Source organism: Chiloscyllium plagiosum, chromosome 21, assembly GCF_004010195.1.
Source record: "Chiloscyllium plagiosum isolate BGI_BamShark_2017 chromosome 21, ASM401019v2, whole genome shotgun sequence".
Taxonomy (NCBI): Eukaryota; Metazoa; Chordata; class Chondrichthyes; order Orectolobiformes; family Hemiscylliidae; genus Chiloscyllium; species Chiloscyllium plagiosum.
Window position 1 is genome coordinate 42563547 of NC_057730.1, and position 24352 is coordinate 42587898.

Here is a 24352-nt window from a genome sequence, read left to right on the forward strand (position 1 = left end):
ATCTTTGTATTCGAGAAGATCCTGTGCTCTGATCTTCCATTTTACCACGTGATAGTATTAATATTATACATCTTATCAGCATGTACATGATTACGAACCCAAATTGGCTGTAATCCTCAGCTCCATCATCCATATTTAAGCATTGCTACAATTTTTGTTTAATGTTCATTTTACAAACAGTATTGTAAGTTTTGGTTTGGGCAATTGGATCTTGATTGTTCACAATGTGTCTAACTGCTTCTCTGACTCTATTATAAGTTCTAATCTGGACATGCCAAATGGACTAATGTGCAAATTGAGATTTTCAGACATACATCCCCAGTGAGGAAGGGGAAATTAACTTCTCGCACTCCAACCTGCTTCCATGCTATTATTCCTTGGGTGAAAAGTGACATTCATTGCAAAAGCCATCTTCCTGATCTCCTGGATCATTATATTATTGTATTATGATTGTAATAATACCTGTAAGGGCCAGAAATCCTGATTGCATTCAAATTAATAGAAGCTCCTGTCTTGGAAAGTTGGATTATTGTTCAGTCAGTGAATTGTGCAGATTGGAATATTCAGGTTCCCTGCAATTTCCTAAGTTGTCTCATACAGCAAGTTCATTGGTATGCTGTTTATTAAGGGTGAGCTAATTAAGACAAATGACACACAATATAACTTGTTACCTTTTGCTGTCTCACTTTAAAGTCATAAAATCTTAGTGCCCTTCGACAAACAGCAGTTCAGATAGTTGAGACTGTATGGTTGCTTGGTCATAGAACTTTGTAGAAAAGAAAATGCTTATCAATTTCATACTGCAAGATTGTTGGAGGATGTGGTTCATGTTAAGAAAGTTTAGTTTTATTTTCTCCCCTTGGTTAGGTGTACTTATGAGCAGTTCCATTTTCTTCACCAAGAGAGTGATTGGGCAGTGTGGCAGGTAGGTGTGCCACACAAATGGAATCTTTGTATTCGAGAAGATCCTGTGCTCTGATCTTCCATTTTACCACGTGATAGTATTAATATTATACATCTTATCAGCATGTACATGATTACGAACCCAAAATGGCTGTAATCCTCAGCTCCATCATCCATATTTAAGCATTGCTACAATTTTTGTTTAATATTTATTTTACAAAACTCTAACTGTTGTTAAATATGTTTGTGATGATTATACCATTTACAAAGTGAAATAAAATGTAACAAGTTGTTCTGCTTGTGTATAGTGCCAACAGCACCCCCACAGAATGTCGAAGTTGAAGCTGTGAACTCCACTGCTATCAAATTTATGTGGGATCCTCCTCCTCAGCAGTTCATAAATGGTATCAACCAAGGTTACAAGGTAATAAAACATAACACAAAAGCTAAATGTTGAATAAAATAATTGTGTGGTTTTGCAAATAAAAATATTTCACCGAAATCATCTTACTTTGGCCAAGGAGGTTGAGAAGGAATGTGGAAAGGAAAGTAAGATAGGCAAAGAATATGAGAACAGAATGTTACTTAATATTAAAGGGAATCCAAAAATCTTCCATAATAAATAGTAGATAGATAATAAGAGCTGGTGTTTAGCCTGTCAAGGAAAAAATGGATAAGTTTGTCAACAGGTTGATGTGGTATGACGAGTGTATGGTTGCTGAAGAGAATTAGTCTGTTTCTTAACTTTTGTGTGCTCTTGCATTCGTTTTCAACCTACATCACTTGTTAGCAGAAACGTGAAATGGAGAGCCAGTTGAAAAAGTCTGTCTTTGTCATGACAAATCCTCCTCTTCCGTCAGTCTTCTGCTGTGCCTACGCTTGACGATACATGAAAATGAGGCCTCTTGCAGCCCCACATTGCAACATCAGAGAATTTGATATCTGCAGGAATTCTGTTGACTCTTAATTGCTCTCTGATATAGTATGGGAAGCCACTTACTTGGATCAAAGACAATTACAAAAGCTAAAGAAAGGACTGAAACTGGACAGTCCACACACAACACCAAACCAAGGACTGGAAACAGCAATGGCAAATGAGCATTGTTAGCCTTGCAAAGATGCCCTACTATCATTGAGGATTTGTAAGTAGGGAGAGCATACCCCACAGACTAGCCAAGCAAGCAATAGCCTGATGTAGTCTTACTTATGGAATCGTACCTTACTGACAATGTCCCAGTCACCACCACCACCATGCCAGAAGCAGCAACAGGCGTACCTAAACACCAGGTGTCAACATGGTAAAGCTACAAAACAAGACTACTTCATGTCCAAACTTATAAGCAGGAAATGATAGACAGAGCTAAGTAATTCCAAATTCAACAGATCAGATCTAACCTCTGCTGTTCTGCCACATTTAGTCATAGATGGTGGTGGATAATTAACAGCCCACCTGAGGAGGAGGCTCCACAAAACTCCCCATCCTAAAGTGAAGAGCACAGCATATCAGTGCAAAAGAATATTGGGTGCAGTGGTGGTCATCTTCCAAAGTTCTGGAGCAGTTTCTACAGATTGGGACGTGGCAGAAGTGAAGACCATGTCTTTTTATTTTTCTGTATTTTCAATTGTGGACTAAAAGGTCTGTTTTAAAAATCAAAGATGATTGGAGAATTGCAGCATGTTTGAAAGCAATTAACCTGGCACTCATTGCAGATATCATTGATAAAACTGCTTCAGAACCTGTCATTGGAACATCATTTATAGATGAGATTGGGTTGTGTACAGATGCAGCTTTGGTTGGCAACAGGAGCTGATTAATCTTATGACTAGTTATTGATGACAAAGGCCAGCGACCTTGCCAGCAACTATGTGGTTGGTTGTTAGGGTAACTGAACAGCTTGGGACTGTGAACAATATACAGAGAAACCTTTGGACCAGAACAACCTTCAAAGTTTGCTCTGTATTGTGTGCAAAAAAAAATCCATTTTAAGTCTGAAGAAAGCAAGTTTTATCTTTTGTTCAGTTGCTGCAAGCTGTGTCCTTTAATTGATAAGTCAGGGCTGTTTCATGTGAACCAGTTGCCATGTGTCTCTTGCAAGCCAATGGAAGCATTCAAAGGACAACTGACAAGCACCATTCTGACCAGCACAAGAATCCTAGGAGTCATCACAGAAACATTTATGAACAAGACCACTCAACCGCCTTGTTAGTTTTTCCATTTTTTCATGACCTTTCTTTTTTCCCCACTGCAGTGCATGCATGTGTGAGGGGGATAAGTGGATTTAAGTTTTAATTAGTAGAGTTACATACTAGGGTTTTATAACTGTTTACCTCTAGCTAATTACTTGTAATAAATAGTGACTTTTGTTACATACAGAAACCTGGTTGGTGCTTTCTGTCAACCTGGGTCTGAAAAATCAGGTTAAATGGAAAATATTTGTGAACTTTGTCAAATCTTTTGCAAAGACTCTGGAAATAGTGGTGCTTAATGCTCAACACCCTGGTGAGTTGTGATGTAGACGGTGAGACAAATGTAATGCTGCTATTTAAAAAAGGAGGGAGAGAAATAAACAAAGAATTATAGACTAGTTTGTTTACAGTCACTAGTGGGGAAAATGTAAGTCGATTATAAAATGTGATAAGAATACTTAAAAAGAATAATGGGATTAGACAAAGTCAGCATTGTTTTGTGAAAAGGACAATTCTGCTTAACTAATCTACTGGAGTTTTTTAAGGATATAACTAGAAGAATTGATGAGGGAGAACAGTGGGTGCATTTGTATTTCAATTAGGCTTTGATAATGTTACACTGGTGAGCAGAACAAAAACACATGGGATTGGGGAAATATCCAACATGGATTAAGAATTGATTGACTAAAGGGAAACAGAGAATAGAAGTAAATAGATCTTTTTCCAAGCGCCAGTCATGACTAGTGGGTACTAGAGAGTTCAGTGCTTAGGTCTCCCATCTATTCGTGATATCTATAAATGGCTTGGATGAGTGAATAAAATGCAAAAGTTTTATGATGATACGAAACAAGGTGGGATAATAAATTGTGAGGAATATGCAAGGAGGCTTCAGGATCATCTCGAAAAGTTGGATATGTGGACACAAGTATGGCAGATGCAGAGTATCATGGGTAAATGTGAAGTTCTACACTTTGGTATGAAGTACAGAAAAGATTATCGTTGAAATGTTGATATATTGAGAAACGTGCAAAGGAATCGTGGATGTCCTTGTACATCAGTAAAAGTCAATAAATGGGGCTAGACAGACTAAATTCAGGGAGGCTGTTTATTCTGGTTGGGGTGTCTTGAACCAGGGGTCATTTTCTCAAGATGTGGAGTGGGCCATTTAGGATTGAGATGAGGAAACATTTCTTCTCAGAGGGTGGTCAACCTGTGTAACTTATTACCATAGAGGGCTGTGGAGGCTGGGTCGTTGAGTGTATTCAAGATTTTCTTTTAAAGGCATCAAGGATATGGAGAGAAAGTGTGAATATGACGTAGAGGTAGAAGATCAGCCATGATCATATTGAATGCTGGAGTAGGCCTGCTCCTAGTTTCTACATTTCTATTTCAGTACAGGAAGATTGTAGAGTTCAGACACACAGCATGTCATTACAAAGATAAATGGAATGTTGTCTCTTTTTGCAAGGAGTATGAGTTATAAAACTACTGATGTTTTGCTGCAATTGCATAGAGCATTGGTGAAGGCACAACTGGAGTATGTTTTGCGCTCACTTTCATTCTCCAATAGAGACAGTTTAGAGAAGGTTTACTTAGTTGATAGCTAGGATGGCAGAATTAATTTATAAGAAAATGTTCAAAAAGCTGGGCCTGGATCCATTGATGTTTAGGAGAATATTTGGTTATCCTATCAAGACATATTAGATGCCGAGCAGGCTCTAACATGTTGGTTGCTGAAAGGGTGCTTCCCCTTAGGGGACAGGCTAGAACTACATCGTACAGTCTAAAAATATTTGATCTCCAGTTAAAGACAAAGCTGAGAAGGATTTCATTCTCTCCGAGGATTGAGAATGTTGTCATTCAACTTGACAACATGGTAGAGGGTATCCTTAATGTGAAGACTTTCTTCACTGTTACAAGGGCAATGCAGTGCCACTCATACCATTATTCTACTGGATAGAAAGCATCTGTGACAGAGAGATTGCTGAGGATGAAGTGAAGCAAGGTTTTCCTCTTGCTGGTTCTCTCAGGAAACTGAGATTTGGGATTACGATAGTTTATTTGTGCATATGCAAGGAGAGTCAGCGTTAGGACGAACTATGGAAAATTTCATATATCTTCAGGTTCGTGTACTGAATACTTTAGTGAGTCATTTCTCATGTAATTTACTTTTTTTTCCCTACAGTGTACAACAGGCTTTGGTTTGTACCCAAAACCACTTCTATCTTTGCTTTTTGTGTGGCACCTCGTCCTTACATTCTTGGTATTGCACATGTGTGGTTCCCGTTTGCTTTTGCTTTTACTGTTACAAATAATATTTCTGATTGAAGATTTAACCCTTAACTAACTAAAGCTAATTCAAACTCTTCAAGATTCTTGGATTCTCCCTTTTCCCAGAGAACAATGGAGCAGACTCATTGTATATTTTCATTGTAGATTGGTTTCTTTGTTAGTCGAAAATCCAGGTTTATGAGTTAGCTGGGAATGTGGAAGTAAGGCTACATTTAGATTAATCATGAGCAATGGACAGGATTGAGGAGTCAAAAGGTCTACCAATGTTCCTATTTCATTTTTTTTTGTCTGTATGTGCTGGCCATGTACTAACATATGTAGCTGCTACACTGGGCCAGTGACAAATGAGAGAACCAGCAAGAGGAAAACCTTGCTTCACTTCATCCTCAGCAATTTCTCTGTCACAGATGCTTTCTATCCAGTAGAATAATGGTATGAGTGGCACTGCATTGCCCTTGTAACAGTGAAGAAAGTCTTCACATTAAGGATACCCTCTACCATGTTGTGTGGCACTACCGCAAGGAAAAATTAATAGATTTTGGATAGATCTCACAACTTGAATGTAGATATCTATGAGCAGAGATAGATAATGTCACCATAGTCCCAGAGGACCATAGGCTTTCCTCTCATTAGAGGAATAGAGAGATGATTGGTGGTGGTTTAGTCAGAGGGTCATTGCCTCAGGCAAGGTTGTAAAGGTGAGATCTTCATGCTGACCTGAGCCAAGACAGGAAATTATCCTACGCTATTGGTGTCACTCTGCATCACAAATTCATCATTAGCCAACTGAGCGACAGAATTACAGACCACAATCTGTAGTCTCATGGCCCAGCGTATGCTCCACTCTTATTATTATTACGCCATGGGACCAACCTGGTTCAATGAAAAGTACAGGAGGGATTGCCAAGAGCAGCACCAGCCATAAATAAAAATGAGCATTTGACCTAGTGAGGCTACACACTGGACTACCTGGATGCCAAACAGCAGAAGCAGCATGTAATAGAACAATGTGATCTCACAGCCAATGGGTCAGATCTGAGCTCTGTAATCTTGCATCTTCCAGATACAAATGATATTGACAATTAAATAACTAACAGAAGGGGGAAACTCCACAAATAAAATCATCCTCAAAGATTCATGCAAAAGTCAAATTGAAGTATTTGTAGCCCTCTTTTACCAGAAGTGCAGAGGGGAGGATCTATCTCAGTCTCCTCCTGAGGTCCCAGCATCACAGATTCCAGTCTACAACCAATTTGATTTTGTCCATGTGATATCAAGAAAAAAATAATGCAGTGGATGCTGCGAGAACCATAGAGCCTACCAGCAATCCAATAGTAGTTCTAAAGACTTGTGCCCTTATCCAAGCTATTCCTATCCAGCTATGACACTAACATCTGCCAAATAAACTGAAAAATTGCCTAGGAGGTCCTGTGCACACAAAGCTGGACAAATCCAATCCAGTTGGTTACTGAAACAAATAAAAACAGAAATTGCTGGAGAAACTCAGCAGGTGACAGCATCTGTAGAGAGAACACAGAGTTGAAGTTTCAAGTCCAGTAACTCTTCTTCAGAAAGCCACAACAGCCCACTACTTTCCCATCAGTCTGCTCTTGATCATTAGCAAATTGATGGAACCGGCCTTTGTCAGTACTATCAAGCTCTGCAAAAAAACTATTCACTCCTCAGTTTGGATTCCACCAGGGCCACATAACTCCTGACCTCATGGTAACCTTGGTCCAAGTGTGAACAAAAGTGAGCAATAGAGATGAGGTGAGAGTGACTGATCTTGACATCAATGCAACATTTATAAAGAATCAAGAAGCTCCAGCAAAACTGGAATAAATGGCAGTCACATAGAAACCTTTCCACTTGTTGGATTCACACCTAGTACAAAGTAAAATGATTAGGATTATTGAAAGTTATTCTCCAGGATGTAACTACTCGAGCTCCTAGGAGTTAGTGTTTTAGGTTCAACCTCCTTCAGATGCAGATCAGAATTAGACGATTGCACAATGTTCAGCACTGTTCCCAACACCTCAGACATTGAAACAGCCCATGTGTAAGTGCAGCAAGATCTGGATAACATCCAGGCTTGAGTTGATATGTGACATGAATATTACTTGCCACTTTACTGGCAAGCAATGACCGTCTCCAACAAAAGGACTATTTCCCCTTCAATGGTGTCACTGCATTCCCAACTCTCAACATCCTATGGGTTATCATTGACCAGAAGCTGAACTGGATCAGCCATATAAGTAATTTGGAAGCAGGTCAGAGGCTGGGAATTCTGTGGCAATTAACACCTGTTGACTCATAAAAGCCTGTCTACCATCAATGAGGTATATGTCTGGAGTGTGATGGAATGCTCTCAATTTGGCTAGATTATTGCATCTCCAACAACACTCAAAATGTTTGATACAATCTAAGACAAAACATTTCACTTGATTAGTATTCCATCCATCATCATCTACATTCACTCCCTCTACCACCAATGTACTAGCAACAGCAGTATGTAGTGTCTACAAGATGCACCACACCAATTCACCAAGACTCTTTTAATTGCACCTTTGAGACCCATGGCTACAACATGAAGGATGCTTGAGAACACCATCACCTAAAAACTCCCCTCCAAATCGCATCCTGATTTGGAATTATATTGCAGATCCTTCCCAGCAGCACCATTGATTCCCCTAACCACAATGGATTGCAGTTTTTGAAGTAAGTACCACCATCTTCACCATCTTCTCAAAGGCAATTAGGGATGGACAACAAATGCTTAAGTAGTCAGCAACACCCGAATTCTAAAAACAGATAGGGAAAAGAATTCTGATGTTTGGCTAGCCAGGGGCCATCATTCCTTTTGCTAGTGTTATGCATTGGAGTGGATGCTCCATTATTGGTACATTATTAACCCAACACCGAAGACAAATATTTGATTGATGATCTCAATTCATTTGGCATAGAAAGTGGGTGCCATATGTTGGCTTCAAAGGCAGGAAAACCCATTACTCCCCACTAGTCATTTAGCTCAAGCCAAGCAGCCCAACTAGTGAGAGACTAAGTCACTACTGTCTATCTGCTTCTGTTGGTATCTGGAGTTTAATAAGTGAACTGAATCAATTGCACCATGTAAACAAATGAAAAGAAACATATGTAACCTTTAACTGATAAGCTTGAACCGTGGCTGTGTGTACAGGAGTAACAGATGAATTGCAACTAATCAACAACAACCCAACAATAGCTGCAATCGATGTTACTTAATAGACTGAACATTGACATGACTGCCCTACAAAATACAACACCCACTGAAAATGCTGAAGGAATAATTACATGCTCATTAGACAGAGTAAGAGTTCATGGGAAACATGAACAGGGTATAGAGCAGCAATCAAACTATTTTGAAGGCTCTTTTTGCGAAAAACGGATCGTTTTTGAAGTAATTATATTACAACATGGCAGTGAACCCTTCTGCTAATTAAACCAAACACCCAGAAAAGCTCACTTCGCCTCGTAATTTGTTAAAGTATGAGTGACAGAGAATTCCCAACTTCCACTATTTAATGGGGGAAAATATCAGTTTATTCTTTCACGCTAAAAGTGAACATTAATCAACAACAATTTAGCCTCCTTTCTCTTAAAGGTTTGTTATCTACCTCCAACCATCACAATATACTGTTCCAATAACCACCCATATTAAAATTACATCAACTTAATTTTCAAAACCAGACAGCGGCAGTCGCCTCCGGTGTCGTCCTTCCTCTGGCTGTAGATCTCCCTGGGTAGTTTTCGGTCTTTTGTTGAAAAGACATTTCATATCAAAAAGGTACCTTTGATAGAGAGTGTTTTACTGGAAGTTACACTGGTGATGGCAGGTGGTCGCTCTCTGTCTGACTCTCAAAATGCCTGCTTCTTTAGACCCCAAACATTGGATCGTCTCATTGGTTTGAAGTTGGCAAAAACAATAAATTCAAATTTGATAGGGTTTTAGTATTCTGGGGCATAATGTAAACTGGTTAAATTCAAACTGTTGTGAAAACAGCATCCAAAACACAGGTCTTTGTTTCGCAGTCAAGTGTTACATATTTTCAATTTTCCAGTACACTGAGATTGCTAGTCAGTCACATGGTGTCTGCAAGCTCTTAGTGCAAAACAGCTTTCACTCTCTCTTAAAGGTACAGGACATGCCTTCAACTTCATAACAATTATTTCAAGGGCTTGATTTTCATTGCTACTTCTAATTTTGGGAGATTTCTTTTTGGTTTTCCTACGAGGAGTTCAGGGTAGCATTCTTCCTTGGTTCATTGGTAATTTCTTTCAAACTTTGACTCTAAATGCAATTTTGAATTTACAATAAGGTGTTAAGATCAGATTCATCTCAAATTCCAATTACTTGATACAGTGAAACAATGAGGCATCCATAAGCCATTATGTATTCTAATATTTTATGTATGTGTGTATATATAATTAGATATCCGTTATGCAAGTCAGTAACAGACCAAATGAATTTCTGCATGATTAATCGTGGTACTACGCACCATATCTTTGCAAACCAGAGTATGGCTAATGCATTTTATATCTCATATGAATGGTTGAATTAAGCAATAGTGTTTAATTGGAACCTTCTGAATACATAACCTGGGAAATAGAATAGGCAGTCAGAAAATAAAGCACAAGCTGATATTAGTGAAGTTATTAACAACTGGACAGTAGTTTGGCTATTGATTTTGCAAATTACTGTAAAACATAAGCACATATGTATCAGTTCTCCCAAGAGATATATACCATGCTTAAATTGACTGAAATGATTCTTGATTTGATGTACATATATGTGCTGCAATATCGACTTCAGTGAAGTCTTTAAAATCATGAGAGACTTTGATAGATTAAAGATGAACAACTGATTTCAGTGGCAGATGGCTCAGTTACCAGAGAGACCAATGTAAGATAAGAAGAAAATCAATGAAAAGTCATGTAATAAGAAAAAATATTACAGAGCAAGTTACAGTCACATTACTCACAGACAAATTACAGAGATGCCACCCACACATTTATGTTAAGCCCAATTTTGAGATAGAGACCTTCCCAGCTACGTCAGGGCATCCCGAAATGAGAGTTGCAGTCAAAAGTTGAAATTTTAGGTTTGCAAGCTCCAAAGCAGCAATGACCACCATGGAGGTCTAACCTTGACCAGCTCTCATGGACTTTGGCCGCAAGTTACAGTGAGAGAAAGTTTGGGAAGGACTCCTCTATGCAACCCAATTTGCCTCCAAGTGTGTTGTATGTCAAAAAAAATTAAAAGTCTGACACAATAATTATGTGAAAAGTGTCTTTTTTGTTCAATTTGATCATGCTTTATAACTACCTGACATCGTACAGTAAAAGTAGACAGGCAGGAGGCTGGAAAAACACAGTAAACCGGGTAGCGTCACAAGGTAAAGAAATCGATGTTTCAGGTGTAACCCATCTTCAGGACTTCTCTGCCTCGTACAGTAAAAGGCACTGAAAAATATTGGAGTTGCTCCAGAAAAACTTAGTCACTAATTTCTACTTAGTGAGCTGTCTTTGGATGAGTGCATCATGTTGTCAATATTGTTTACCAGGTTTTTGTGCTGCAGTGCAAAATCCCCCAATATCTTTGTGGCTTAATCAAGGGAATCTGATTCTTGAGGGTCTTCGGATTGATAATCTTCATTTTCCTCCATTGATACATTTTGTCCATTTATGGATTAAACAAGTCTATTTCATTATGATTTCACTGTAGAAACAGAACATTACTTGCAAAAGGATAACAGAATCATGCAGTTCTGATAACGCAACTTTGAAAAGAACATTTCTGCTTTAAAGTGTCTATCTAGGAAAATAGGATTTCTAAATTAATTTTCAAAATTACTTTCAAGATTGAAGTCACAGCAGACAATCGTTAGGGGATGAAAGCCTATTGACCTACATAATGTCAGCATCAACCACAAAGGGAAACATTTAGGATTGAATTCACCCTCAGACAATGCAGTGAGTCTTTCAAAAGGTGTGAGATTATGAAGCCTCTGAGAGACCAGAAGACTGGAAATATACCACAATGAATTCTAATCTAATAAACCCCTTTGCCTGATGAAACAAAGGCTTTAGTTCTGATGAGATAGGTGATGAACCAGCATTTCAAAGAGAACTTCAAGAAATCTGTGAGGCATCAGTAGAGAGAGCATGGCTTCTCAGTAGAGACAGAGAAAGAAAAACAAACTAAAGAGCTGCTGTACTGAATTTGGCCACCGTGAGCAACAAGCTGCAATGCTGTAAACAAAAGGCTGAAATGAAAGTACCTTCACTCCTTCTCAAAACTTGTCTTACCCATGCTACCTGTGGAAGAAACCTCCAGCAACTCATCTAAAAAAGCAGCTGCTGAAATCTGACTTCAAGTTTTCAAACCTTTCACCTTGGAAAGTAAAAATTTCAGCCAGGTCTATGATCATACCAGAGACTGGTCTTTCTTTCACCTTCCTGAAGTAACTTTATTGCAGACCTACTTTTATTCTTGGTATCTGCATTTTAGCTCATACTGTGTCACCTTTTAAATTTGTAACTTTAAGCACTATTTATGTAATAAACTAACCTTTTATTGAAGCATTGAGCTGTGCTGTTGGTATTTTATAATATATTGTGTACCAATGGCAACATTTGTAGCTCACTGCCACCTTCCAAGGAGACTTATGGTTGAGCAATAAATGCTGACCTAGCCAGAGATGTCCACATTCTGTGAATGAGTGAAAAATGGTATATATTGAAGGAAGTGGGTTAAAAAGTTATTTTTGCCTCATCACCTCCATTCCCGATACTGTAACTCACTTCCTCCTCTGCTTGCTACTGCTGTTCAGTAGAATCAGTAAGACAAAAGATTTTTATTGACTAGGATCTACAATGTAAGATTTGGTGCACACCATTAGGAGTGGCAAACCTGGCTTGGACATTACGGCAGGGAAAGATAAATACAGATAAAGATTGTGCTATGTGTGGTTAACATCATTTTTTTAGAATAAACCATGCTGCATGTGTCCTCGAGGCATCCATGGTCGGGACATTAGCATCCGTTAAACTTATTCATCATCAGATTCTTAATAGCATCCTTAACACAACACTGAGTGTGATACAGATCACTCGCTAATGTACACTGAGATCTGCATGCAATCCTTGAAGCTTTTCCATTCAACGGCTGTTTAAGTTACAAAGCAGAGTTACAGTCATTGTTTCAAAATCAACTATGTGGCTTACCAAGATAAGTTCCTTGACTCCAGTGAACAGGTGCTGTCCACCATTCTCTGAGTGCTAGAAACAAAATTGTAGGTTCTTTTGGACTTTTGCAACAGTGCATTATTAACATGTCAAAAACAAGGAAGGAAAAGCTTCAACTTATTCAAGACTAACATTGCTGTGTTGGAATCTTTTACTGAAGCAAAGCAGTCTGCCCTCAATAATTACATGAAAACCAGACAAGAACACTCTGAATATAGTAGCGCACTTTTAAAGAAAAACCTAACAAAATCCTAGGTGCTGTACCGTGACTACTGGTTACAATTATGTTAGAACATCCAGATTTTGCTGGGCCAACATCCTGCTTCCTTCTTCAGCGCAGTGAGTATACTTGTAACCTCAAGGATTGGAGTTGTTCAAGAAAGCAGATCACCTCAAGGGCAGTTAGGGGTAGGAAATAAATGCTGGCATGGCACTAAAGCCCACATCCCACAAAAGAAATTTTAAAAAGCCCTCCAACATGGAGATCATTAAGAGGACCTATGATGGGTTCAAAAACAGGTATATCAGCAAAGAAAAAAAGGCCCCATTGCAAACGAAGGCAGTGGAGGTAGTCAAGCAATAAATAGACAAAGATAACACTTTGAGTTATACTTCCTGGAAAGCACTGTCACCGAGCAAGCAGTAGATGTAATAGAGAGATTCCTTGTCATGAACTAAATATCAAACCCATGGCGGAAGAGCTTAGCAAAGCTGTTAAATTGCTTGCCACTGGCAAAACTCCAAGTGATGAGGCTAGAACATCTGAACATCAGAAATATGAGCAGATGTGTAGGCCATTTGACCCATTCAGCCTATTCTGCCATTCGCCTAGATCACGGCTGATCTGAACCTTACCACCATTTTTCCACATACCCTCGTCATTTGACAGCTTTAATTTCTTGAAATCAAAAATTAGATGTTATTTATCCATAGTTCACAAGGTACCATAGTCATTATTCTTTGTCCAAGAGAGAGTGAGAGGAACAGGTGGTATATAACTTGAGTAGCAACCTTTGAGTATGTTTCACATCAAGCATAGGCAGACCTCCAAGAACTACCAGAGCCAATGGGAGATTGAACCTCAGTTATTCTGCATCAGACTCTTGCCATTTAGCCATTTGAGCACCTGATGCCCTAAGTACCATGAATCAGGCCCAATGAATGGGGAGTCTAGAAGTCTCATGACTCAGGGTAGACCATTTAGGACTCAGATTTCTTCACTTAAAAGTGTAATGAACCTGTGAAATTCTGTATGACAGCAGGCTATGGAGGACAAGTCACTGCGAAAAGTATTGGCCTATGATGCTCTTATCAGATTGCAATTCTTGACTGAACATTTCAAGACAAATGTGCACCAAGTCCTCATCAGAAAGTTGCTCTGTGCTGATAATGTTGCACTGACATTCCATACTGAGCAAGACTTTCAGCAAAAAGGACAGATGCTTCCGCACCATCAGCAGCAGGAATACAAATATCAGGGTCCAGGATGTTGCCATAATACCATCAATCAGCATGTGGTGTGAGCCACACCACTCAGTGTTAATACAGAGTTAACCACCAAGGCAGGAGAAAGTGAGGACTGCAGATGCTGGAGATCAGAGCTGAAAATGTGTTGCTGGAAAAGCACAGCAGGTCAGGCAGGATCCAAGGAACAGGAGAATCGACGTTTCAGGCATGAGCCCTTCTTCAGGCAGCTAGGCAGCAAACACAAATGTGCTTTGCCACTCAGAACAAAATTAGAAATATTATTGGTTTTATGAAGGAAACGGATGCTGACCAAATATAGAAATGGAATGGTAAAGGTGATCCATGAGTTGAAATTGATCAGAGTGTACCTAGCTGTGCTTAAAATGAAGATGTTTCTCATCTGGATTACTTGCATCTCAGGTTGCTAAGAGAAGTGAGGGGGAGATAACATGAAGCTTTGCTATAATCTTCCCGTTTACTCCATATACGTGGAGATACCAGAGGATAGGAAAGTGTTAAATATCGCACTTTTGTTCAGGAAACAATGCAAGAACATTCCTTCTACCAACAGGATGGTCAGTTTAACATCAGGGATGGATAAAATTTTAGGAACAATAACTTAGGAAAAATATTAACATGCATGTGGAGACTTTTGAGACTATTAATTAGAACCAGCATGAGTTTGAAGTGGATTACATAAAACTAGTTCAGTTAAATTCTTTGATGAAGCACGACAGAGAAGTTTGAAGAAGGGAATGTAGTGATTGTAGTCAGAATAGATTTTAAGAACTTTTGACAAAGTACCATATAAAAGACTATTAACGAAATTGAGACATACAAGAATCAATTGTAAGCCAAAGTTCCCTTTAAAAGCAAAGTACTGAAAATGTTAGAGATCTGGAATAAAACAGGAAGTGCTCAAGAAACTCAGCAGCATCTGTGGAAACAGAGTAATCTCTTCCCAATAGTTCTGAAGAAGTTATTGAACCTGAAATGTTAAATCTCTCCACAAATGCTGCCAGACCTGTTGATATTCTCTAGTGATTTCTGTTACTATTCCACAATATCCCATAACTGACTTTTTATATATACCTTAACCTTTCTCCAGTTAGTACATGCTGCTAATCACACCTAGGACATAGCTATGTATACACCCAATTGACATAGTATTCACATCGTTAACAGTCAGTGCTAAGATCACTGCCCCTTTTGATAAATATAAAGTTATTGGAATATAGAGTACAATTTCAAAGTTTGGTCATAATCCCAAACTTGAAAGTATGAACAAGTAATGAGGATGATACCAAATTATTGCAACAGGACCTAGGCTAGCAGAACAGGCAGCCAAAAAGCAAGTAGAATTTTATGCATAGAACTGAGAGGTGGTGCGTTTTGAACAAACGATACAGTGAGACAAATATAAACTTAATGGCACAATTCTGAAGAGTTTGCAGGGACAGAAGGACTTGAGGGAATCCTTGAGTATAGATCTTTGAAATTTTCAGGACATAGGGAGAATGTAGAGAATGTAAAGTATATGCATTCTTGGACTTCATAAATGCAGGCATTGAGTGCAAAAGCAGGGAAGTTTGCTGAACCTTTATAAAGCACTAGTAAACCAGAATAAGAATATTGAATCCAGGTTCCAGTCACTTTTAAAAGAATATTGGATAGGCAGTTGAAAACAAACTTCCAGGGCCTCAGGGCTAAAGTGAGAAGTCAAACTGGCGAGAGAATCATCATACACAAAATGAGCCAAAAAGCTACCTCTGTGTGTTTGACTCAATAAATGAAATGCCAGATTGGTGCAAGCTAATCTGGAATCAGCTTTAATCTCTGATCTGTTAAATTAGCTGATATCAACCAGAGAGGCATTAAGGCTTCTGCAGCTTGCAATATCAGCTGGAGTTCTCATACTTGTTCCTCTACCCCACACCATCCTTCGTGGCTAGTGCACCTTCGGATATAAGATTAAGGAAATCAATGCAGCTAGAATATCTAATACAGTTGAATGTTCTTTTGATATTGACTGTCAACTTTGCACATGAAGTCACCATAAAGTTGAAGTATTCAAAAGTGGCCAGCACTTGTAGGACTATATTTTAGCATGTGGTACGTCTTGAGAAAGAGAGGGGGTAATTAAAAGGAAATATTTAGTTTAAAATTCTAAATTTATTCTACGTATCTTTACAAAACTTCTATCTTCATAATTCCTCTAATCTTCTTTCATCAGCTCCTTGCCTGGACTATTGACTCACCAAATACAATTGCAGTGATGACCATCACCCCTGATTTCCATGGAACACGCCATGAAGGAATTTTTACAGGCCTCAGAAAGTTCACAAAATACTACACATCTGTATTGTGTTTTACAACGCCAGGTGATGGCCCAAAGAGTTCTCCCCAACTCATTCAGACCTGTGAAGATAGTAAGTATTTGAAAACAGTCATGGGACATAATAGTCATATTAGACAAATGTTGAATCACATTTGATGATGTTTAAAAAGACTCTATCTATGTTAGCATGACTTTGAAGCCACACATGGATGTCTAGCAAAGCATATGCAGCTTTGCATTCATGTTTTGTTTGTAAACTGAGTCTTCAGATTGCTTACCCTTCTTCCAAGAGAGGGAAAGGATTGTTTGTATAACTCCCTGCTCCTTCTAAGAAATCAATACACTCCCAAACCAGAAAAGGTTAAATGTGGGTTTTTGTGTAATCTAAATGGAGAGAGTGTACAAAATGCTGCGGTTCAAGGGAACCTGAGTGCACTCATACACAAATCATAAGAAATTAAAATGAAAATGAAGTAATTCAGTAAGGCCAGTAGGCTATTGGCCTTTTTTACATTGGATATAGAGGATATAAGGAGAGGAAATCTTGCTCAACTGGACACAGGTGCTGGTGAGAATGCACTGAGTGCCAGCTTAGAAATTTGCAACCTCCACCAGCAAAGTACAATGGCAGCAGTGTGTATCATCTACAAGGTGCACTGTGACACCACCTAAATCTACAATCTCCACCACATCTCCAGCAGCGCTGGTTCTTTCGTTCTACCTCTCACCTTCTTACCCTCTCTCTGCAATTTTTTTCTTGTTTCTGGCTTCTATCAAAGTGTGAGAAATGTAATGTTCCTGCTATATACTTTTATCTTTTATGTCAAGCTGTTAAGCTATCTTTGGATGCAGGCCATCCTACTACTTCTACTCTTTATCATTACCTAAGTGAATTTTCAAACTTCATCCCATCTCCTCTAGTAGCCTGTCCTTGGAAATTATACACAAATGTTAACAACGCATGTCAAAAGAATCCTAGCAATTGTCAGTTGCAGATAATAAACCTGGCACTATTTTGAGAATTTTCATGACTTGCCTGCTAAAGCCCCATGCGAGTAATGAATGGGAATCCAAGCATTTTGTGATGCTGATTTTTAAGTAATAAAGAGCATTCATTTATGTAATACTTTTTATGACCTTAAGTCATCCCAAAGCTTTTAATAGCTAGTACAATTGCTTTGGATTGTAGGTATTACTGTAAAGTGTGTCATTTATAAATATATATTCTTGCAAAGAAATAATCTTCACAGGCAAGCCATAATGTGAAATGTAGCTGTGAGGGAAGGGTCACAGATCAACCTGATCCAGTTCTCATGTACTGTATACATGTTTGTATTTTCCATTATTTATTTAATGGGAAACAGTCAGAAATATGAACACGATGTGTTTTTTTTTTCTATTTTATGCCCGGCCCCTCATCACCTTTCCCACAACGCTCATTTCATCCTCTCTGCATGATACTGAGTCCAATTGTAGCATCCAAATGCTGCCCAGTTGAAATGAGTTAACTCATTTCTAAGATTTGTAATCACTTAATTGTCATTTCCTTATCCAAACATATACAGCAGCTTTTGTACATATGTCCTACCTCTTCACTTTTTTCTTTTTCCCGGATGTGCTCATTTTCTTCATATCCTTTAAAGATAGTCTAGCCCTTGCAACTAATTCTAGTTATCGTCTTTTGCATTCCGTAATTGACATGGAATTTTCCTGTGCCTTTTAACTATAACTTGGCAGAAACATTGCACATAAGCCAGTTTTGGAAAGCAACACACTATGTTCTCTTACAGTAAATATGCAGAAGAATAAAATCAGCATCCCTGGTGAGGCACTGTTGCATAAGTCCTTCAGCAGTGCTGCCTAAGGCCTTCATTGTTGATTTTTAAAAAACTCAGACATAGCTCATCAAAGGAGGAGGGCTGACAAGTGAGAGGGTTGGATTAAGTTCTACAGTCACGTCACAAGGCTCAGTGAGATTCACGAACTCTTCCCTGAAGATGTGCAGTGCAGGTTGTGTCCAGAATCTTCTTTGTTTATTCAGCTGCTTTCATTAGGCCAGAAAGACAATATTTGGCTGGCTGTCCTCAACATTTCTTTGTGTAGCTATACTAGGCTCTGTTTTACATCCTCCCTCTTCTGCTGAGCAGTGCAGATCTGTGAATGATCCGGGACTCTTAGTAGCATCAGGAATGAAGGATTCTAGCAGTCATTCCTCAACACTTAAGATAACATAAAATATACTGCTCAAAAGTAGGCAATGTTACCTAACCAGATCATGCCAGTGATTTTGCCTACTTCTGCCTCCTTCAGTCCTTCCTTGTCCAAGTTTTGTGGCATAAACCTTGAATTCAGCCTCCATCGTGCTTATTTAGCTTCCTCGTAAGTGGACCTGAACTTTTTATTTTCAATGTGGCTCAGTGGTTAGCACTGCTGCCAGGGACCCAGGTTCGATTTCAGCCTTGGGTAACTCAATGTGGAGTTTGTGTGTTCTCCACATGTCTGCATGGGTTTCCTCCGAGTGCTCTGGTTTCCTCCCACAGTCCAAAGATGTGCAGATGAGGTGGATTGGCCATGCTAAATTGTCCAAAGCATCCAAGGGTGTGCCAGCTAGTTTGATTAGCCAAGGGAAATGCATGATTACAAGAATGGGGTCGGGAATTAGGTCTGGGTGGGATGCTCTTTGGAATATCGATGTGAACTCGATAGGCCAAAAGGCCTGCTTCCATACTTGTAGGGATTACATGATTCTATGATACTCAATTGGTATTAGGTTCTACATTATCAACACTCTGGCTCCGAACGTGCCCTTGAATTAACTACCTGATACCTTGGGCGATGATCATATATTGATGGCCTCTAGTTTATCTCTCTTTGAAAAGGCAGAACACTCTGTGCCTACCCAATAAAACAATTCACATTTTTAAGCACACTTTTAAGTCAACTCGCAGACTTTTTCTCTGAAGAGAAAAGAGACCTAACTTTTTTATTCTTTCCTGACAGATATAACTTAACTGCTTTAGTTTCATTGACATAAATCGTTCTTTGAACACTCTACAGGACCACTATGTCCTTTTTTATGTTATGACAGCCAGAACTACAGTGCAGAATATCTATTCTAACCAAGATTCAACACATTTAGAATAACTTCTCTATTTGAAATAAACACTAGTCTTTGGTCTACCACCCACGTATTTTCCATGAAATATGCAGGTTCCTTCCTTCTCTCACTGAAGTGTAATACTTCATACTTATAAGTATTAAAATGCATTTGCCAATTATATTTCTATTAGCATATTATTTAATATCTCCTCACTGTTGTCTAACAACCCCAGTTAGGTGTTATCCACAAATTTAGAAACTAAGTTTAAATTATTAATGTAAATTGTGAGTAATGGTGATTTTATCACTGATCATTGTGTAGCTCCATGTTGCATTTTCTGCTGCTTTAAATAGTTATGCATCACCCATGCACTCTTTCTGTCGTTCAGCCAGTTAGCTATCCATTCTTTGATTTGCCCCTTGACTATAGTGACATTAAATATTATAATATTATATATTCTACTATCTCTGCACAACTCAATATAATCTTAACGGTGCAGCCATAGTCACACCTAGAACAAAGATCTTCTGGCAGATCGCATATGTACAAAACCTAGCATGACAAACTCCTGGATTTGTCACATCTGGTTGCAAATCAAATGTTTCCTTTTCTGATCAGCATGGTGCAGTTAGCATAGACTAAAGTGTAAAATTGCTATAAAGGAAGTGCTATTATTTCTTCTTATTAGAGTTCCAACGGTGCACCACCTCAGGCTGTACACATTGTAGGCTATATTGGCATTGTGAAAGAAGGACCATATTTTAACTATGAAATTTAATTAATTGAGGAAAATTAAAAGACAGTCATTAATTTGGAGGACTAAGACAATTTTTAGAAAATGTGAACCTTGATAAGCATTAAACTGCAGCATTGTGATTTTTGTAAATAATTGTTATACTTTGTGCCCATTTTGCTTCTGCAATACAACTTCAGATTTTTTTTTAAGATGAAATTCATGCAGAAATCTGATCGAACATTTTGCTTTCAATTGCATTCTGTGAAGTTCAGTCATGTATTTCCTCTTCTGCAAAACAGTACTTTAGACTTTTCCTGCATTTAAGATACACAATAGGGATTTGTACATCCTATTTCTGAACTTGCTATCTCTCTGATCATATCTTTTACTTGTTTTTTTCTGGGCTTTTTGCAAAATAAGATTTATCTGTTTGATTTTTGTTCTGGAATATTGCAGTCAAAGCTTAATTTTCTTGTCCATTTTTATATGCATGCATTTATCATTGGTTCAAAAATAGAACAGCATCAATGTGAGGTTTAACTGACAGTCAAAGTGGATGTAGTTGAAAAAGATTTATCTTTCAGGTGAAGGAAATAAGAGGGCAAAAATAAATTGAAATCTGCAGTTAGAACCCAGACAAATTGCTTTCACTAAGGTTCCATATATGATCATTTGCTCTCAATCAAACTAGTTATTAAAAAAGTTAAAAAATAATTAATGTATAGCAAAAAGATTTGTGTGTATTCCACTCCTCAGTCATTAACCCACAACTGTTCTGTTGTGAATTGAGCTTTAGTAATTCTTTAGCACAGACTGCCTAATGCCTAGCAAGAAAAATCCTAGTTCAATATTTACGTACAGAAATTATGCTCAACATATTTTTTGATTATTTAATATAAAAATGCAAGGAAATTAAAATAGGTGGAATACATTCTGATAATGCTCTGGTTTCAACAATAGTTTAATTTCTCCCCAGAATTGGTGCTGAAAATATAAACTGGTTACAATAAAAGTGCAAGCAGGTTAAGTAACACAAAGACATGTTTTATCTGACAGGACCTTGTGACATAGAATTACATAGCCCTTGAATTTGTGTGTTCTTTTTGCAGTAGTTCCTTATACATCCTGATTTAATCACACCACACTAGTCAGCCGCTGTCTCTAACAATAACATTTTAAACTTCTACAGGACCGGGAGCTGTTGGGCACTTGGGTTTTGCAGAAATACTTGATACCTCTTTGAAAGTCAGCTGGCAAGAACCACAAGAAAAAAATGGGATCCTCACAGGTAGGAAAATACACTAAAATGTATTCAAATGCATCTTTTACTACAGGAAGGTGTCAGTGTTTCAGTGCACATTTATGTGTCATTATCAAATTATTGGAATGTAAGCATTTTAATTGTGTTGTATGAATTTCATTGCATCTACAGTGTTAAAGCACTTGATGTACTTTAAATTGAATTATGCTGAGTGTCCAGGAATGTGGCATCAGTAAAAAAAAAATACAAAAAGCTGTAGTAGTCCTTTTATAACCAGTGGATATCTTAAAGAACTTTACGGCCAATGAAATGTCGTCACTCTTGTATTATAGAAAACATAACAGCCACTTTGCACATTGCAAACTTCCACCAAGAGCAATGTGATGATACATAATTGATATAGATAAATAATTGGTTTATTGAAATCTCATCACAGTGACAGGTGCTAAGGTGTGATGACAAAACAAGTAAAATGATTCAGCATAATTCATAACACAGTTATATACAATCATTAAATTAAGGTATAAAAGGATTACATAATTATGAGCATTTTAGTATACATATAATTGCAATATGTTTCAAAATGCAGGCCCCTCAATTTACAGAATAAAATTGAAGAGTCTGCTGCACTTTATTTTGTGTGAAAGTCAGTATATTGCCAGGTTGAATTATTACCTTCTCAATAATTTGCATACTATTTGAGTTTTATGAACTAGGACATTTTACTATATCCTGAATATACCGTCCTTTCTCCTTAATTGCATTGCATATGGACTACAGTCCAGTTATGGCAAGAGATAATTTCTGTGCGATGTGAGATTCAAGGTTTTCTTACTAATTCTAATTCAAGGCCTTGACAGCAGAAACCAACTTGTTCCCTTTTTTATAAATAAATATAAAACAAAACAATAAGAAAGTTATGATCCTGTATATACAGGGAGAAGTGAATAAAAAGTGCTCCCTTTATCAGTCAGGCAGTTTATACATTTAGCACAACAATTGTGTTGGCATGCCTGAAGTTTTAATCTTGAAGTGTTTTTTAGCATGCTGTGACTAGGTATCCAGTAAATCAGTCACTTCCATCATTACAAGACTCATTGCCTTGTCGAAAGTATACTGAGAGTAAACAAATCTTCCAGCAATTCGATGAGGTCGCCTGATGCAGCTGCTGTGCAATCTTCCGTAGATTTTCCAGTTGATGGAATTATGCTCAAACCTCTAACCAATGTCCCTATCAGTGCTTTTTATTTGCATATTGTGCATGTATGTGTTTAGAACAGTTATCAATCATAGTTTGATCATTCACAGTATGGTTAATCCAGTTCTCTTGATTTAATTGTTTAACAGTGTGCTGTTACTCCTTTACTTTTCTGACATTTTATTTAAAGGAAAGGGATTTTCATTTCCTGGTTTTGATCTGTTTTTGTATTCATTAAGAATTGCATGAACATCAGTGTACATACATTAATCCAAGTCATAAATGAATTAGCAAATGCAATCACTTTATAATCCATAGGGTACAGATTCAAGTACCAAGTGATCTTGAGACACTTCATGTTGCTAAGTGCAGTTACAATAAGTTCAGTCTCTTTTGGCAGTGATAACATACAATAGAGCTTTACTTAAATGAATGACAAAAACTAATGAGTTCATTATTTTCACTTTCTAAAAGTAAAAGCATGAATTTCAATTGCTTCCTTTTCCATTCTGCCTTCTATCTGATAGACTAAACTGCTGAATCAAGTCTCAAATGACATTTTTTTTTACTTCCAGAATGGCCACTTCATTACCATTAAGATCCTTGCCATCCTTAGATGTATTGTTAGTCTCATTCAAAGATGAACAACATTTGGGACACCCAGCTTTGACATTTTGCCCTTACTGAAATCTCCCTGACTTGTAATAATTTTTACAAACTGTCATTCATTTACAGGTGTTGTTGAGTGGGAATTTATACAATTTGCCCATTTCAAGATCCAGTCATAAAAATACCTTGGTGTGAGGAAGACAGTAACATTGAGTAATGTTACTTACAGAAAGTTATAAATTCATGAGGGGCATGGATAGGGTGAACAGACAAAGTGTTGTTCTCAGGGTCGGGAATTCCAAAACTAGAGGACATAGGTTTAAGGTGAGATATAAAAGGGATCTGAGGGGCAACTTTTTCATGCAGAGGATGGTGCATGTATGGAACGAGCTACCAGAGGAAATGGTGGAGGCTAGTACAATTACAACAGGCATCTGGATGGGTGCATGAATAGGAAGAGAGATTATGGGCTAAATGTTGGCAAATGGGAGTAGATTAATATAGGATGCCTGGTCGACATGGATTAGTTTGACCAAAGAGTCCGTTTCCATGCCATGCATCTCTATGACTCTAAGTCACAAACATTTTTGTAATTTAGAAAAATATCAGAAATACAATTGAGATCATATTGTCTGGGTGAGTAGTTGAGCTAGGAAACCTCACAACCTTAAAAATGTAATTGGGTTAGCACTCAAAATGTCATAACATTCAAGCCTGTGAGCCAAATGCTGGAAAGTAGAACTAGTGTAGATTTAAAGTAGTTTTTAACATTGCAGACTCAGTGGGCTGAAGGGCCTTTTTCGTAGTATGATTCTATGAACTGATTAGATGCCATTATATTAAGATAGCAATGACCTGTGGAATGTTAGAGGTAAATAAGATTTAATCTTTATTTAATTGGTGATTTAATAGCTATTCACACACATTATCTTTTTACAAGAGCACTCAGGAAGGGAGGTAAATACTTAATGTAAAAC

The 24352-nt window shown here is 37.9% G+C and overlaps 1 protein-coding gene across 4 annotated transcripts in view; it reads left to right on the plus strand.

Annotated features, from left to right (window-relative positions):
* Positions 1-24352, plus strand: part of sdk1a (sidekick cell adhesion molecule 1a) — an 856101-nt gene that overhangs the window by 629528 nt on the left and 202221 nt on the right. For all 4 annotated transcript variants that reach the window (XM_043711901.1, XM_043711903.1, XM_043711902.1 and 1 more), the window contains 3 exons: positions 1212-1327; positions 16367-16562; positions 21497-21595. In XM_043711901.1, coding sequence (XP_043567836.1) covers positions 1212-1327; positions 16367-16562; positions 21497-21595 — 411 coding nt within the window. The remainder of the gene's footprint in view (positions 1-1211; positions 1328-16366; positions 16563-21496; positions 21596-24352) is intronic.